This window comes from Oculina patagonica, chromosome 1 (assembly GCF_052425735.1).
Source record: "Oculina patagonica isolate OP01 chromosome 1, crgOcupat, whole genome shotgun sequence".
Lineage (NCBI taxonomy): Eukaryota > Metazoa > Cnidaria > Anthozoa > Scleractinia > Oculinidae > Oculina > Oculina patagonica.
In genome coordinates, this window is record NC_135758.1 from 37,100,529 (window position 1) to 37,119,187 (window position 18,659).

The following is an 18,659-nucleotide window of genomic DNA, read 5'->3' on the forward strand; positions in this document are numbered from 1 at the left end:
TGTACGTAGTGGTTTCGCGTGACGTTTAATAGTCTCCGTGATCTAGGCCTTCGGAATGGATTGACGTTTAGCTACGTTTGGATTGAATGTTTTACTTTATTATTCGCCGCACGATGACCTTGACCGATTACATTTTATTTAATGTGTGTAGCATGTATTTCAAAACACTCAAATAGGTGTCGAGTAGACCTCTAAAGGTTTAGTTTATTATTTGCATGACTTCAGCCTGCAGCTGGCTAAAAGGCCCATTGTTCTCAGCACGTGTGATTGTTATGTGAGTTGAAACGCACCGGGAGAAAATTCATGATGAATTCGCCGCGTGCACGTGCACGAGACGGGGAGAAATTCCCCAGGTCAGGGTCACGTGACAGGCTCTTATAAAGGCTCGGACCGTAGCTGATTGTTCAGTTGAAAGTCTTTCTGCACGAGAGTCAGAGAATACAACAGCAGACCCAATATGGCTTTAAAGGTGTGTACAAACAGTTAGTTTTATTTCAGAGGAGCACTCATGTACTGTTTAGGCAGTTTAGGTATTTTACTAAAGAAATATTGAGATCGGAATTGTTCCAAGTGAATAACGCCAGCGCCGGGTGCCGAACAGACCTCTTTTCACGTTCTTTCATCGTTGAATGCGTAATAGGTTACGTAATCCATAACAAACACTCGGTGTTAAAAGAACTATCCACGTTCTTATGGAGTTGCAATGGATATTTTCGACTTAAATTGGGACTATTGCCCCTGTCATCAAAGCAAAATGTGAGGGACGGTTGATACAATTTTTTTTTCATCTTTGTAATCCTTTTTGTGAAACACTTGAAAATGCCGTAAAGGACGTAAGGTGGAACAATTGCCGCACAACAAAGACAAGATTAGCCCTTTTTCGTCATCAAAAGCACTGTATAAGCCAAAATAGCCAAAATATTAAGATACATATAAAAATGGTATCTACATGTACAGAATCGTTCAGTTACGTAATCACAGTAATCATAGTGGATAGCTTCTTAACGTAATTTCATTTGAGGGCGGCTTCGAACACACGGGTATAATTTTCGTTATTGTAAGCCCTCCTGCATCCCAAATTTTGCGACCCATTCCTTAACATTTTTGGACTTGAATTTTTAAAAAGTGAAATGTATTCAACACCCTGCATTGAAAGGTTATGCCTTTTGCTGAAATTTGATTCACCTGAAAGTTGTCATGGGGGTGTCACACACTTTTTGGGCTCCGTCACGCAAAAGGGTTTAAAGATTAGTTCCCTTGTCGCTTTCATTTTAGTAAAGCCAGAAAGCTTAGCCGTATGTATTAAAATTCATGCTTGTAGGTGTGGGTTGAGAGAAAAAGATGAAACTAGTTTTGATGTGCCATTTAATTGATATGGATTTTTATTTATTTATATATATATTTATTTATTTATTTATTTATTTATTTATTTTTTTTTTTTTTGCAGATGAAGCTGGTTTTTCCACTTCTGGTGGTTCTCCTGGTCTCTACTGACGCCAAATTTCCAGACTTTGGCAAGTTATTTGGTAAACTTCCATACAAGAAGATAAATATTCCTTCCATCGCAGAAAAAATCCGTTCCAAGCTTCCATTTCTTAAATCAGGAGCAGAGTCGCCTAAGTCCTATGTTGAACCATCTGGCAAGAAATCGCCTCCAACATTCTGTGGCTCGCACGACTGCCCACATTTCTACGAAGTGAAGCTGAATGCGACAGACTACACACTGCGTTGTTATCCTGAGTCGTATCGCTGGGTCACCACCACTGTCACAGGTAAGGTATTGACGAAGTCCTGAGGGGAGGGAGTGAAAATAACTAGTTTCCTTGCGCCTCTGTTTTAGGCGAGCTAAAGCACGAACAATCTTAGTCCAGCGAGACATATTACGTGTTCCTTTATAAGGGGATCATTTTCTAGATAATCACCTTCGAATTCTTTTACTATGAAACAAAGACTGTAACTCAACTCATTAAGAAAGTGAGAGAGTAACTTTATTTGCAATTGAGTGTCGAGTTTTTCCATCATGAATTACTAATAAGTGACACAAGAAATAATGAAATTAACTAAATTAGGTAGCAAGTTCTGAAAAAAAATCCACTAAATGGATCTTAAAAGTAAGTTGTCTTTGTGATACTTTTTAGCGTTAAGGCATCCAGCAGGGCCGGACCTAGCGGGGGGCAGAGGGGGCAGTAGCACGCGCCATGAAAACTAAATTTCTAACATAGTGTTTGATTTTGCTGGGCTACGAATGAGAGGCTGCTGTATTCCCAGGCTAATAGACTATATTGGAGTTTGCCCCCGCCGCGGAGTTAAGCAGAGTTTGCCTCTGCAGACAAAAAACCCTAGGTACGGCCCTGTCCAGCGTTTGTCAGAACTATAATGCTTGCGCTTATGTTATGCTAACATTATACTAGTAAAACCCAGGGTATGCAGTTAATTACTGAAAAATAAATCATGCAATTTTTTCATTCCTTTTCTAGGCGAAACCTCCAAACAAGCTGGCCGAACTTCCTTCTGGCGACTTTTCAAATACATTCAAGGTGCCAACGAGGAAAAAATGAAGATCAAGATGACAGTGCCTGTAACAAACCAAATCCAGCCAGACACAAAATCTGAATCCTTCTGCAAGAACAACTTCACCATGAGTTTCTTCATCCCTTTCAAACATCAGAAGAACGCGCCAGCTCCGTCTGATGATAATGTCCACCTGACTGTTGTTAAGCCATTCTGTGCCTATGTCAGGGTGTATGGAGGCTACTCCAATATGGAGAAGGTCGAACAACACTACAATGCCCTGGTAAAATCACTGAAGAGGGATGGTCTCGCTGACGATTTCCAAACCGATATGATGTATTCTGTCGGGTATGACGAACCCAGGAAGGTTTTTAACCGACACAACGAAATCTGGCTCGTAAGTAAAAAGCAAAGCCCTGCTCCCGATCTACTAAGAACCAAAAGCGTTTCAGTTGAGAAAGAAGAGAAATTTCCAAACTTTGGCAAGATCTTTGGTAAAGTTTCAAAATGGATTGACCTTCCTTCCATCGCAGAAAAAATCCGCTCCAAGTTTCCATTTGTCAAGTCAAAGTCCTCTGCTGAACCTGCTGCTGAGAAATCGCCTCCAACATTCTGTAACTCGTACGACTGCCCAGAGTTCTATGAAGTGAAGCTGAACGCGTCAGATTACACACTGCGATGTTATTCGGAGTCGTACCGCTGGGTCACCACCACCGTCACAAGTAAGTAAATGTGTTCATGGAGTCCTGAGGGGGAGGGGGTAGAAATAAGAGCTGTCCTTGTCCCTCTTGTCTTTAGGCGGGGAAAAATTGCCAGCTAACTACGAGAAATTTTCGCCCAGTGAGACATATCACCATCTTTGTCTCTATAGAGGGCATTTCCTAGGGAATCCCCTTCTTCAACTGTAAACAAGGACTAAAATCTCAACTGAAAAAAGTAAAAGAAAGTGTCTTGAGTGTCGTGTCCTTCTAGGACAACTTGTATAATATACCAACTGGTGACACAAAAATGGTAGAATTAACTAAATAAGGAAATAAATTTTATATAATTTCCCTACATGAAACTTAAAAGCAATTTCATCTTCGGCTTTCGTATGAACTACATGTATTATGAACTTACATTACTGATGAAACACAAACTTATGTTTCAATTATGATTAAATCATGCATTTCTTTCATCCCTTTTCTAGGCGAGAACTCCAGACAAGCCGGCCGAACTGCCTTCTGGCGACTTTTCAGATACATTCAAGGTGCCAACGAGGAAAAAATGAAGATCAAGATGACAGTACCAGTAACAAACCAAATCCAGCCAGACACAAAATCCGAATCCTTCTGCAAGAACAACTTCACCGTGAGTTTCTTCATCCCTTTCAAACATCAGAAGAACGCTCCAGCTCCGTCTGAGGAAAATGTCCATCTGACTGTTGTCAAGCCATTCTGTGCCTATGTCAGGGTGTATGGAGGCTACTCCAATATGGAGAAGGTCGAACAACACTACAACGCCCTGGTAAAAGCACTGAACAGAGATGGCCTTGGTGACGATTTCAGTACCGACGTCATTTATACTGCCGGGTACAACGACCCCATGGAGGTTTTTAACCGACACAACGAGATCTGGCTCGTTAGTAAAAAGCAGAGCCCCGCTCAGCTAAAGAAAAAGGGGGGCGGAAGTCGACACCTTGTAAATCAGAAACGTGCGAAGTTTCATTGTAAAAACCAAGCAAAAAAATGTATACTCTTGACTGCGTTGCCACTTTACGGAAGGATAGGGTTTCTTTCGCTTTATTTACATGTTTCATGACTGTACGATTTCACTTATACATATTGTAGCTATTTTTTATCGGTCTTAATCAATTAAAGTTTTTATGTTACTGAAGTTACTGACATTTAAAATTGATTTTCGACCATGGGGACATTAAAGACACTGGCGGGAGCATTGGTGTAGAGTTTGGAAAATATTAAATTGTGCCTTGTATTTCCCATTGCCCTGGGGACTCCCATATGAAACGGGGGGAGGTGCTCGTCCGCAAATTTAAATTGAAACCTTAAAGCAGCCCAATATGGGCATGTCTCAAACTTTCTTTGACCCCTTAGGGAAGCTAATTAAGGAACGTTTAATTATTGAGGGAGGTGGGGAGGGAGCTGCCGGCTGCATGCGCAATTTTTCTGAGTTAGAATTTGTTTTCAGCATTGGTATTTGCAAGAATTTTTCTTTACCGAGATAAACGTAGTCTCTGCAAGACCATCCTTTTTCAGCAGGTGGGGCTTGCTTGAATTTTTTACCCGTGCTTACTTGTTAACGTTTTTTGTCTCCTACTCAAATCTTGTTCAAGAACTTTTTTCCGTCGTAATTGTCCAACTCCTCCCCCCTCAAAAATTAAATGGTCCGTCCCTTACTCATGCCTGATCGATTAAGACCTTCAACGGTTTGACAGCGCTTTTTATTTCGTCACGTGTCACGTGCAATCCTTAACGAAACCATGACGGCTAACAATATTGGCATTACAACTAAAACCTAAAAATATTAAAATACACTAACTTTATACACATTATACACAAGATCTAAAAGTATAAATGGAAGGACTAATATTGTAGAATAAATACAAACGTTTCGGGTATATTATCCTTCTTCAGTGTGGAGGAAAACCGGAAAAAGGATTTCTTCCACGCTGAAGAAGGGAAATATACCCAAAAGTTCTGTTTTTTAGAAAACATTCACCCTGACACTTTTTGATTTTTATTCCGCCGGACAACATTAATCGGGCCAGCACTTGGATATTGCGACAGACTGTAGAGCTTTTATTATGACTTCAGTTTTTGGTACTTGGACAAACTAAACTTCGTCTGAAAATCTATGAAGACTGAAAAGAAGAGACAAACTTTCTCCTATTAATATAAATGCTTTGAAACATATAAGATTAAGTTCGTTTCATTCGCGTTGGAGGGTTGTTGCGAGCAGCTGCTCCCTCCCCCTCCCCCAACCCCCGGCTGCTTAAAAGTTTTCGTAATATTATAATGTGGTCGTAATATACCGGCGAACCGCATAATATGACGATTCACTTTGTCATTGAAAATTGACGAGGCAATTTTACTTTCTTATCTCCCGATCCTTTTTTAAGCTGAGAAATTAACATATATTTCTTGGTTTTTCTATGCGTATCTAACTCCCACATTAGAAAATGTTCATTTTAACCATTTTCGCAATATTTTAAATTATGATCGCCGGCACTCTTGAAGAACAGAGAAGTTAACTTATAAATAAAAGATCACATGTCCTGACAGGAATCTTGTTAATGAGCAAGCTGGACCTACAAGGATAGGGAATTTAGGATCGGTACCCTTATAACTGCAATAACCAACACTCATGATCAAAGCATCTTTTAATTTCTGGTTTCTTTTTCCTTTTTTTTGGAAAAGCGAGTAACCCTCTACGCGGTTACTTCTTTACTTTACGCACGGAGAAAGAAGCTAATTTATTGTTTTCGCCGCGTAATTGTAGCTCAAGTTTTATTATCTTTCAAATTTTTTACAAAGGAGACATCTGTTAACGTTACAACATCATCCTTGCAAAACACAATTTAATATTAAGTCTCCTTCTTAAGTTTCTGCTAAGTTAGTTGCTAGACTTATTTTGTTGCAGTTTCTTTTACACCAATATCACAGTCTTAAAAAATATTTTTCTGTCAACCATTTGGCTCCCTCGATTGGACCCTAGAGGTAGACTCGTTAACTTGGAAGATGCTTATTTAGAAGCACTTTTTGAGAAACACCTTTAATCTCCTTCTTTATGTCCCTCTTGAAGAAGGCATAGGCGACAGGATTGATAGCGGAGTTCAAAAGCAGAAGAGGAACTTTATATTCTTGATCATTGCATACCGCATTACCGTCACTTAAAATAATTTTAAAACTACAACGCAAATAAAATGCGTAACACAGAAGAAACAGGCCTATCACAATTGCCATTATTTTAACGGCAGACTTCTCCTGAATTTTAAGCAAAGTCTGATGATTAAAACGCAACTGTTTTGCTAGGCAACGGGTAGCTCGATAGTGCTTACAAACAACACTTAACATGGATGCAAAGCAGAATATTAACATCAAAATTGGCAAGAACTCAAAAAATATTGTTAGCAACCAGATGAAAACATCAAAAACAAGAGACCATTTAAAAATACGCCAAATTAATGCGGAAACCACGTCCAAAGCAACTGGCAGTGCCCAAGATAATGAAATCATCTGAATGATTCGCCTGCGTTTCATAACAGTCAAGTATTTTAAAGGTTTCACGACAGCAATGTAGCGATCCAGTACTAAACTGCACAAATTCATTGCGGACGCGTACCCGAACAGGCATCTGATAAAAGTTATGCCCTCAAGCTGTGAGTCAGTGCACCAAGTTGCTATCTCGCAGATAAACAGCGACGGAACAACGCTCAACCCGACACAGAAATCCGCCACTGCGAGCGAAACGACAAACGCGTTGGTTTTGGTGCGAAGCTGCCGTTTTCTGCAAACAAGGAAGATGATAAATCCATTTCCAGCTATCGTCAGGATTGAAAGGGACCAGCCAAGAATCCAAAACCAGGTTTTCATTTTCCATGCAGTTTTAGTGGTCTTGTAAGTAGTTACAGGAACGTCTAAATACTGATAAATAAATTAAAGTTCCGGTTTTTTTTTTAAATTAAACCACCTGGTCATCTTTACTTAAATTGTTCCGCATCACGTAATGACAGCCGCATATGCGCATGCAGAAACAGTGCACATATGATTCAAAGAATTTCAATTAAAGAAGAAGATTGAATTTGAACACAAAGAAAACGATCAACACAGTATGGGCTTGCCTTTTCTAACTTGACTTAGAAACAGTTTTGCGTGCCTTAAATAATAATCAACAGTTAAAAAAAGATATTCGTGTAATAAAGACCCATATTAGCCACCACATGATAAAGGTTTTGAGTGACATTTTACCATCTTAGTCAGATTATATTTGCAAATTCTTTGTCCAAATATAAGCAATCAACCACGCTGTACGTCTTTTGGCAGACTCACTGTCTCTTACTGTTTTAAAATTTATTCCCCCTGAGTGGCTTGCTCTTTTTCCAGAATTTGGCAGAGCACTATTCTAGTTCTGAAAACGGATACTGATATAAAATAGACCTTTTTTACATATAGGGCGGCCATTTCGTATTCTATTGTTTCAAATAGCTATTATGGCATGCCCGGGGGGCGAATACATATGAATTAAGAGCGTTTTGAAACTCTTAGTGGTGAATTTTATTTCAGGAAACACCTGCTTTGAAATAAGTACCGTTGCGCTTACGTAACTAGTGCCAGTTCCAAACCGCGCGTAAGAATTTTAAATACCTAAACCTCAGAGAAAAGAAGGCAGATTCCCATTTTTTTTTTTTTTTTTTACTTAACGAATCCGAGATGACATATATCTTATTACACCTTTTAGCTTAACTTTTATAGTAATGCGAATTTCATAAAAACGATTTGTTTAAAACTGGCAATGGTATATTGCAATTCCTGAGTTTAGATTGGACAACAGGGAATCAGGTATATGATCTTTTATTAAAAACTAGCAATGGTATATTGCAATCGTTACGTTTTGATTGGTTAACAGGCAATGGTATATGAGCTCATATACCATTGACCACAAATATGGTAGCCGATACGCATCAACGAAAACAGCTGGGAAGCTCAAGTATTGCAATTCTTTGGGCGTTTTTAATAAAACAATAATTGCACTCGCGCTTGTTGGAATTGAGATCGTTATAGCCAACTCGGCGCTACGCGCCTTGTTGGCTATCTACTATCTCATATCCAACGCGCGCTCGTGGAATAATTGTTAAATATACCATTGACCACAAATATGGTATTCGATACGCGTTAACGAGAACAGCCAGGGAGCCCCAATATTGCAATTTATTCTTGTTTTTATAAATAAAACAATTATTCCACTCGCGCTTGTTGGATATGAGATAGTTATAGCCAACGAGGTGCTAGGTGCCCCCCCCCCCCCCTCTCTCTTTTATTTTAAGGTCTGAATGCGACAGCATGTATTCATTTTCTCTTTATAAAGGTAGAGACATATGTTAAGAAACTTAAATACTTGTGATCAGTATTTTCCTTTCTTTAGAAACTTCTTTCAGAATTTTTTAAAGTTGATTGACAGCAGTTTCCAGCTCCTTTTACGGACGGCAAATTTTACCACAGTATCTCACATGTACAAATTATCTATTTATTTCTGTCGAGTTTGGCTCACTCAATTCGACCCTAGAAGGGCTCGGGAGTCGCTTACTTAGAAACACTTCTGGAATACACTATTAATCTCCTGATGATGTTACAACATGATCCTTGTAAAGAACAATTTCATATTAAGTCTCCTTCTAAGGTTTCTGCTAAGTTACTTGCTAGGCTTAAATATATTTTGTTGCAGTTTCTTTTACACCAATATCACAGTCTAAAAAATATGTTTCTGTCAACCATTTGACTCCCTCAATTAGACCCTAGAGGGAGACTCGTTAACTTGGAAGATGCTTATTTAGAAGCACTTTTGAAAAACATTCTTAATCTCCTTTTTTATGTCCCTCTTGAAGAAGGCATAGGCGACAGGGTTGATAGCGGAGTTCAAAAGCAGAAGAGGAACTTTATATTCTTGATCATTGCATACCGCATTACCGTTACTTAAAATAAGTTTAAAACTACAACGCAAATAAAATGCGTAACACAGAAGAAACAGGCCTATCACAATTGCCATTATTTTAACGGCAGACTTCTCCTGAATTTTAAGCAAAGTCTGATGATTAAAACGCAACTGTTTTGCTAGGCAACGGGTAGCTCGATAGTGCTTACAAACAACACTTAACATGGATGCAAAGCAGAAAATTAACATTAAACATGGGAAGAACTCAAAAAATATCGTTAGCAACCAAATGAAAACATCAAAGAGAAGAGACAATTTAAATACAAGCCAAATTAATGCGGAAACCACGTCCAAAGCAACTGGCAGTGCCCAAGATAATGAAATCATCTGAATGATTCGTCTGCGTTTCATAACAGTCAAGTATTTTAAAGGTTTCACGACAGCAATGTAGCGATCCAGTACTAAACTGCACAAATTCATTGCGGACGCGTACCCGAACAGGCATCTGATAAAAGTTATGCCCTCAAGTTGTGAGTCAGTGCACCAAGTTGCTATCTCGCAGATAAACAGCGACGGAACAACGCTCAACCCAACACAGAAATCTGCCACTGCGAGCGAAACGACAAACGCGTTGGTTTTGGTGCGAAGCTGCCGTTTTCTGCAAACAAGGAAGACGATAAATCCATTTCCAGCTATCGTCAGGATTGAAAGGGACCAGCCAAGAATCCAAAACCAGGTTTTCATTTTCCATGCAGTTTTAGTGGTCTTGTAAGTAGTTACAGGAACGCCTAAATACTGATAAATAAATTAAAGTTCCGGTTTTTTTTTAAAATAAAACCACCTGGTCATCTTTACTTAAATTGTTCCGCATCACGTAATGACAGCCGCATATGCGCATGCAGAAACAGTGCACATATGATTCAAAGAATTTCAATTAAAGAAGAAGATTGAATTTGAACACAAAAAAAAACGATCAACACAGTATGGGCTTGCCTTTTCTAACTTGACTTAAAACACAGTTTTGCGTGCCTGTAATAATAATCAACAGTTAAAAAGATATATATTCGTGTAATAAAGACCCATATTAGCCACCAGATGAGAAAGGTTTTGAGTGACATTTTAACATCTTCGTCAGATTATATTTGCAAATTCTTTGTCCAAACATTAGCAATCAACCACGCTGTACGTCTTTTGGCAGACTCACTGTCTCTTACTGTTTTAAAATTTATTCCCCCTGAGTGGCTTGCTCTTTTTCCAGAATTTGGCAGAGCACTATTCTGAAAACGGATACTGATATAAAATAGACCTTTTTTACATATAGGGCGGCCATTTCGTATTCCATTGTTTTAAATAGCTATAATGGCATGCCCGGGGGGGGCGAATACATATGAATTAAGAGCGTTTTGAAACTCTAAGTGGTGAATTTTATTTCAGGAAACACCTGCTTTGAAAAGAGTACCGTGCGCTTGCGTAACTAGTGCCAGTTCCAAACCGCGAGTAAGAATTTTAAATACCTAAACCTCAGAGGAAAGAAGGTGGATTCCCATTTTTTTACTTTACTAATCCGAGATAACATATATCTTATTACACCTTTTAGCTTAACTTTTATAGTTTATGCGAATTTCATAAAAACGATTTGTTTAAAACTGGCAATGGTATATTGCAATTCCTGAGTTTAGATTGGACAACAGGGAATGGTATATGATCTTTTATTAAAAACTAGCAATGGTATATTGCAATCTCTGCGTTTTGATTGGTTAACAGGCAATGGTATATGAGCTCATATACCATCGACCACAAATATGGTAGCCGATACGCGTCAACGAAAACAGCTGGGAAGCTCAAGTATTGCAATTCTTTGGGCGTTTTTAATAAAACAATAATTGCACTCGCGCTTGTTGGAATTGAGATCGTTATAGCCAACTCGGCGCTACGCGCCTTGTTGGCTATCTACTATCTCATATCCAATGCGTTTCACAACAGTCAAGTATTTTAAAGGTTTCACGACAGCAATGTAGCGATCCAGTACTAAACTGCACACATTCATTGCGGACGCGTACCCAAAGAGACACCTGATAAAAGTTAAGCCCTCAAGTTGTGAGTCAGTGCACCAAGTTGCTATCTCGCAGATAAACAGCGACGGAACAACGCTCAACCCGACACAGAAATCCACCACTGCGAGCGAAACGACAAACGCGTTGGTTTTGGTGCGAAGCTGCCGTTTTCTGCAAACGAGGAAGATGATAAATCCATTTCCAGCTATCGCCAGGATGGAAAGAGACCAGCCAAGAATCAAAAACCAGGTTTCCATTTTCCATGCAGTTTTAGTGGTCTTGAAGTTTTGGTGGTCTTGAAGTTTAAATAACACTTAAACGATTTTAATACTTTTTTATAAAGCCATCTGGTCATCTTTACTCAGTCAAAAAAATAATTTCGCATCACGTAGGGACCGCCGCAGGAACGGTGTATACGTGTATTCAAAAAATTTCAAAAAAAGAAGAAAGTTCAAACACAAGGACGATGATCAAAATAGTATCAGCTTGTCTTTTCTAAACCAAAAATAAATATTTTTTATTTTACTTTTTAAAATATTCTACATTTCATGACATTTTAGTGTTGAAGTGTAATTAATATGGAGAAATTTATACTATATACTCATACCAACCGGGATAGGTTTTGTATTGACATTTTTACATCGTTGTGTTTTATTTTTGCATTACCCTTGACCAATTATTGAGCAATCGCCCACCTTGTACTTCTTTTAGCAGCCTAATTGTCTCTCATCCGGTGTTTTGTCAAGCGGCAGGTTCTCTTTACTTTCAATCCTTCCGAACAAATAGAAAGGTGTCCGAAAAATAATATGAATTATTTTATGGATTGGCGGTGTTTTACAAACTACTACTGTCGGCGCCAGCATACCGTCCTGTGCACCACTAATGCACCGCACGGACTCAACTGACGGTGGGTCCATTTCGGATAATTTCTCCGTGAAAGGATTTAATCTCCTACTTAAAGAGACACGTGAAACAAAGGTCAACAAAGCCTGAACATTAAAGCGCAGGTACCTCACGGTCGAAATGCGAGCGTCTGTAACAGTTGAAATATTGGAAAACGGTTAGTTTCTTTAACCACAAATATGAATAAACGCCGGTAATTTTGAATTGAAAAAGCTCGGTTGGGATGGGGTGGTGGGTAGATTATATCCTACCTTGCCAATTTATGGCATTAAAGTGGTTTTTAGCTCCATATAAAGTGTTTTTAGTCCCTTATTTTTGTCAGGGAGTTCGTGATCTACTCGTATCTCGGCGGGCGAGCATAACTCGGCTCAAACTCACATGGGAAACGACAACAACAAGTAGGTCATGAGCGCCTGCATGACCTTCAATTCATACAGACTTTATTGCAAAAGCATATATTAACTTTTAAGTTAAAACCATTAATTAGAAAAACGTAGAAAGGAAAGTAACCGTTAACGTCAGTTTGACCCAGCCCGGTGTTAAAATTAAAATAAGATGAACTTTTTTCTTTGAATCAAAATAATTAGGAAAGTAACCCATTTATACCAGATTCAGGTTTTTAGATTTTTATTATTTCACACTATTTACAACAATTAAACAATATTAGAAAGTGCATTAATTAAAATAAGGAAAATATAACAATACATAGAGCCAAAATAAAATGTGTTCATCAGTGACCAAAGAAGCATATGCTATCGTGTTGGCCACTGACACGTTCAAACTAGAAATAATAGAATATGAATATCAAAAGTATACAGAATAAATATGTTAAAGGATGAATATATCATAAATATAAGCTATGTGAAGAATACAACGAAATTATGCACAAGAGTAAGATTGGTTATTTAAGAGGTATAGTTTACAGTGCTTGTAAAAGGAAGTATAACAGGCAGTTTTTTAAAAATCTGTTGGAATAGTTTCCCAAATTTTTGATGAAACAAAAGACAAAGTAGAGGTCCTATAGTTATTATTTGCATGGCATATGAAAATTCAAGTTAGCAGCAAATCTGGCATTGTGGGTATAAACTTCTGAGGCCTGAGTAACTTCTATGGAATATTGTTGGAATGTTTCTTGAGTCATTTAAAATTTTATGAATAAATAGAGCCACTTTAAATTTGTACGCATTTTCAAATTTGGCGCCGGTATGAAGACTGTATTTTTCAGCCAAAACGTGTAGTAGTAAAATCTAGGTAAAAGAACCCCAGACATATTTTTCAAGTTCCGCCATAATTCATAAATAGCTTCTCCTGAAAATAATTCTGTAAAACCCGTCGCTAAGAATTTCTGATCAGTATATTACTATTTAGGAAAGCAGAAAAAAAAGTGAAGTTCATCTTCAATTTGATAGTTAGATCCACAAGCAGGTCCAAGCTCTCAAGCAGTACCCAAAGCAGGTAAGCCGGCTGTCAACTCTCGGAATTTGATCATATGCAAAGGAACAAGCAACTGAAGTGAGACAAATATATATTTTTTTTAATTTAAACCTCGTTCATATTTTTGGTTCAACAAAACAGCCGTTTTCCCCAAACAAATCCTTACATTCTGGCTGTCGTAGTACGGTCTCGTATTTTGAGCTTGGGGTGCCTGTGGTAAACACGTGCGGCATGGTCACGGTGAAACTTACCGTCACGGGTGAAGTCACGTTTTTTTACCTCACATAAAAGCTCACATGACAAACACTGCGACACAAACAACTTATATCACCCTTGGACCGACAGCGACAGTCGATCATTTCGGGATAAGAGTGGAGAGGTCGAAAGAACGATTACTACTTCAGCTGAAAGCTACCCAACAAGGTGAGATTGAAAGAACTTTTCACTTTTTTGAATTCATGAAGGGTGAAATTGGAATGCAAATGAATTGTATTCTTTATGCATGTATCAGTATGTATTGTGTTAGTGTATTTTCCTGCAGTCAGTTTTAACATTTTAATAGTAACACGAAAAACTCGTATCAGCCCGCAGAGCTGACTCGCGATCGTAATTTAACTGTTGCTGTATAACAAATTGGAAACATTTTGTACAGTTTTATTGCAATACTAAACAGACATTTGAGATCCAAGTAGGTTCGATTTTTTGGATTTTTTTTATATGCATATAAAAAATGCATGCGCGTCAGTTACGTAATCCGTAATCGCCCTTGATTTACATGGAAGAAATTTAAATATAAAAGCATGTCAAGCGTGCATACATGTTGCACGTTGCAGAAAAAGATGATCACAAAATGCTAATGACACGAAAGATCGAAATCAGTCCGTACTCACTACATGTACAACATTTGGCGTGAGGAGAAAATTATTTTCCAAGGACAACCCTGTCCACCATGCAGCTATATTTACTTTGCGTTGCGTGACATCTGAAAAACGCAAGAACGACTGCAAAGGTGGCTGCCTGGAATGAAAACGTGCTAATCTATTATTTTTTATTGCACTCCAGAGAATATTCGGGGGTGTTCCTTGCATTGATTGTTTCTGGTGTTCCTTGTTTAACAGTTTTGAATCCACTGTCGCTTCACCGCGTTACAACGCTGCTGTCTTGTTTCTGCGGGTTATCTTTCCTAAAGCCTCACGTAGCAGCCCTTAGAGCTGACTTGAAACTGTTTTATGAACAAGTTCAGGAACAAATAGTTGTGAACGGAAACAAATTTACTGCGATGATATTCGAGGCCCAAGCTAAGCTGGATTTTTCGATTTTGTAATGTACGTCTGTTACGTAATCGCTCCTCATTGTAGTGGAAGAATAATATTGCTAGATCTGCCTGCTATAGACCTCTGTTTCACCACCGCGTTAGTTATTAGTTTTATTTTTTTATTGCAGATGCAGTACTTGATCGCCGTATTGGCCCTTGTGGTTCTTTCTTTTGCTGACGCAAACCCGATCAGGGACGAACCCAAATTTTGTAACGGACTTGAATGCCCGCATTTCAAAACCATCAATACGACGGACAAATACGAAATCCGGTGTTATCCTACAGCTTACAAGTGGGTGTCTACAGTGGTAGCAGGTAGGGAATTTGTTCTTTTGTTTGGTTTTCTCCAGTGGCTTGCATGCAATTTCCCGGTAATTTAACAACGTGCCTTTTTGTCACGCAAAGTGGTTTTGGGTGGACGAGAAACGTGACTCAAATCAATGGCGCCGAGGAAACAACGACCGTGACAGCCCCCCTCCCCTCCGGGAGTATTTTGAAAAGTATTGAGTGGGGGTCCCGAGTGCTCCGCTGGAATTAAGCAACCCTTACCCCCGCCTTAGACCCAAAATAACTCAAATTTGGGTAATTGTGAAGAACAGCTCCCGCTAACCGATGTGGTCGTCTGTCGGCCGAAAACGGCCGACTGTCGGCCGTCTAAAACTAGCTTCTTCGCTGCCGAAATCGACCGGAGAATTTACGCGAACACAGCTACTCCATTTTTGTCCGCCATATTGGATTGGTTAACTTAGTCTCATTTCCCCTCGGAAGGGGTTGCAAAGGATTGTAGGGCGACTTCAGCGAGTGCGTGTGTGGAGAAGTTTTTGCACTGTTTTGGCCTGAGTTTTGGATAAAATCATCTTTGAACGTTATTTCATTGCTTGCCTTATGGACTTAAAGTTACCTAGGTGATATATTTATAAGAGATGAAGTTTGTATAAAAGAATCTGGCGAGGTGTGATTTTTTTGTAGTAAGTACCGTAGTACAATGAAATACAATGTTTATAAGTCTTATCTGTTTTAATCGCTTTCTGCGTCGGGTTTACTTCTGTGTTTACTGCTCAGTTTTACAGTAAAATGTCTGTTTTGGGAAACTGTCGGTAACCTGTCGGTGGCCTGTCGGTAGTCTGTTGGTAACCTGTCGGCCGACAGTCGACCGACAGTCGGTTAGCGGGAGCTGTTCTTCACAATCACAATAAGCAGAAAGCCATAAATTTGACCACCACCATTTAGAGACCCTATCTCAAATTTAATGGTCCAATTTGGAACCCCATCCTAGACCTGGAAAGTAAAAAACCCGGGACCACATTCAGGGCTTATAGCCGTCAGCATAGCGTTTATGCATCAGTCAATTGAAAGCCCGGCCCCCCGACCCCCGGGACTTACCGGGGAATTAACATTTGTCAAGTGTTAAAACCCAGCTTATTTCCCCGCCCTAGGGGCCAAGACATCTGTTAAAAGCCCCGCATAGCAGGGACATCCTAACCAAATAAAGTAACAGCTCAAGAGCGACATCAGGAAAAACCGGGAAAAAATCTTGATTTCGTTACAGAAGTTAACAATCCTATTTCTTTCATTTATTGTCCATATAAAGCTATAAGGTAGGAAAGAATTAAACCTGATTATTTTTTCCGCCAAAGGCCTTTTATTTGAAAAAACTAAGAAATCATTTTTCGTAGTCAAAGTCACAATGCCAATTTCTAACCCGAAATAAGCACATAATGAACACACCTGTCGGAAGACCCATAATATCAGGTGTGATTGCCCTACAGAACGTATTTCATTTTGTTACCATCTACTTCAGCCGGATAGCACAGAAACAAGCTTCGTCTGAAAATTTAATAACTTCAAGAGAAGATTACACTGCCTAAACAGTCAAAAAGCCTCCTTGTCCACATGTAAGCGAAGCATAGAAGAATTCCGGACCCCCAGAACCTAAATAGAGAGATAATTATTTAAAAAAACTCGCCACATCAATGAAAAAGATATCTTAAACCCACGAACAGCCGGCACGAAAATCACCAAAATAGAAAAGACTCCGAAAGTAGCACCTATCCGGAACAATCCATCGACGACTCTTTTAGTGAGACAAAAAAAAAAAATAAATTCCTAAAGGCAACAGCTTTCACCCCGAAAAATCAGCGAATCAGAAAAGAAACTACTTTCTTGGAGACGATAGCGTACAAAGGTGGAGATTCCACAAGGAGTTTATCCTTAACGTGCGAGCACTACACCTAAAGAGCCGCAACACGATTCATCGTGCCACGCCAGCGACAGGCTTTATCAAGGTAGAAGCGTGACACAGAACAATTCCTCACAACGTACATTTGAGAAAAACATTAGTCCTTCATGTTAAATCCCGGCTGTCGTCCCCACTTCAGGTGATTGCGTGCTGTTAAATCACCGCTCCACGGCCCCGGTCTACTGACGTTTTGTTAAATCCACCGCCCACCGGGGCCAATGCGCCGTTAAAAGTGCGTTAAATCCCGGCTTTGGACGCGTTAAATCCCCGGTAAGTCCCGGGGGTCGGGGGGCCGGGATTTCAATTGACTAATGCATTACAAGGTAGTACCCTCTCCGGAATGAACACTGCGCTACGAATAATAACTGAACTGTGTCGCCCCTTCCCTCCCTTCCTTCGTTCCAGAAACTAGAATAGAAGACAAAAAGTTCCTTCTGTTCTATTTTGGTTTTTGTCATTGTCTCTTTTTTTTTTTTTTTCTTTTCATCGCCAATCAATTTTAACCTCTAATGTGTTCTTTTTTGCCAGGTTATGAGTACGACAAAGCAGTTAAAATGGGTTTCCAGCGGTTGTTTGACTACATAGAGGGCGAGAACGTGAAGAAGGTGAAAATCCCCATGACTGCCCCAGTTGCCGTGGAAATTCAAGCAGGAGAGGGCCCCTTCTGCAAAAACAACTTCACTGTCAACTTCTTTATTCCGTTCGAAGACCAGGCCAGCCCTGTAGCTCCTACTAACAAAGATGTTTTCATCTCAACCTTGCCGGAGTTCTGCGCCTACGTTATCGTGTACGGCGGCTACTCTAACATTGATGATATCCAGAAGTATTCCGAAGAGTTGGGCGAGGCCCTTGTCAAGGATGGGCTCGGCGACACTTTCATAAAAGACGTGTTTTTCTTTGGTGGCTATGACAGCCCTTTCAGGCCGATTGATCGCCATAATGAGATCTGGTATATCAAGAAAGATTCTTTTGTCAAATCGGTCTTTGTCTAGGTCAGTGGAAGCGGTTCAGTCTTGGAACATGTACAGCATATCAGTGGACTAGCTATAGCGTCCATTCTAACCGAACTTTGAAGGAATAGGTAGTAAAACAAAATGTTTGTTTGTTCTGTAAACCAGTTTATTCGTAAGAAAAGCAATTAAAGTTTATTTTTTTTATATTTTCTTTATAAAGACTTAAGACTTTTTTTTTAATTTTTAAAGACTTGGGAATGCAGTGAAAACCAAACAAAAGGAAAAAAGAAAATGCGCTGGAATCTTCCCCCCCCCCCCCCCCCCATTTCTACGCGGCTATTTTGCTCGTTTCTTTTATGCGTTCATTTGATGCCCATCTTTGAAAAAAAAAATTGTAAGGATCCCCTTAGTGTGCCCTTCCCCTTGCATTGGAGTTCACATGATTCTTCTAATTTCATGTATTGATCAGAAAATGGCAAGCAGTGTCGATGTGAACAACAAGGCCCATATGAAATCGTTGTCCGATTATGCAGACGGCGATGGGCGAGAAAAATAAAAATAATAATAATAATAATAATAATAATAATAATAATAAATAATAT

General features: G+C 39.3%; 4 protein-coding genes across 4 annotated transcripts; 2 read left to right on the forward strand and 2 right to left on the reverse strand.

Moving 5' to 3' along the window:
- The first annotated feature begins 326 nt into the window (after positions 1-326).
- On the forward strand, positions 327-4,386 carry LOC144667511 (uncharacterized). Its single transcript, XM_078528941.1, has 4 exons — positions 327-469; positions 1,448-1,772; positions 2,478-3,233; positions 3,701-4,386. The coding sequence occupies exons 1-4, from the start codon at positions 458-460 to the stop codon at positions 4,309-4,311; spliced, it is 1,704 nt and encodes a 567-aa protein (XP_078385067.1). The 5' UTR covers positions 327-457; the 3' UTR covers positions 4,312-4,386.
- A 1,757-nt stretch (positions 4,387-6,143) lies between these two features.
- Positions 6,144-7,243, reverse strand: LOC144628289 (melanopsin-like). The gene has a single exon (XM_078486372.1). The coding sequence runs from the start codon at positions 7,101-7,103 to the stop codon at positions 6,237-6,239; it is 867 nt and encodes a 288-aa protein (XP_078342498.1). The 5' UTR covers positions 7,104-7,243; the 3' UTR covers positions 6,144-6,236.
- A 1,292-nt stretch (positions 7,244-8,535) lies between these two features.
- On the reverse strand, positions 8,536-9,940 carry LOC144628325 (octopamine receptor beta-2R-like). Its single transcript, XM_078486425.1, has one exon. The coding sequence runs from the start codon at positions 9,901-9,903 to the stop codon at positions 9,058-9,060; it is 846 nt and encodes a 281-aa protein (XP_078342551.1). The 5' UTR covers positions 9,904-9,940; the 3' UTR covers positions 8,536-9,057.
- Positions 9,941-13,820: 3,880 nt separating this feature from the next.
- LOC144628386 (heme-binding protein 2-like) lies at positions 13,821-18,259 on the forward strand. The gene is made up of 3 exons (XM_078486484.1): positions 13,821-13,973; positions 14,994-15,180; positions 17,633-18,259. The coding sequence occupies exons 2-3, from the start codon at positions 14,994-14,996 to the stop codon at positions 18,094-18,096; spliced, it is 651 nt and encodes a 216-aa protein (XP_078342610.1). The 5' UTR covers positions 13,821-13,973; the 3' UTR covers positions 18,097-18,259.
- The last annotated feature ends 400 nt before the right edge of the window (positions 18,260-18,659 follow it).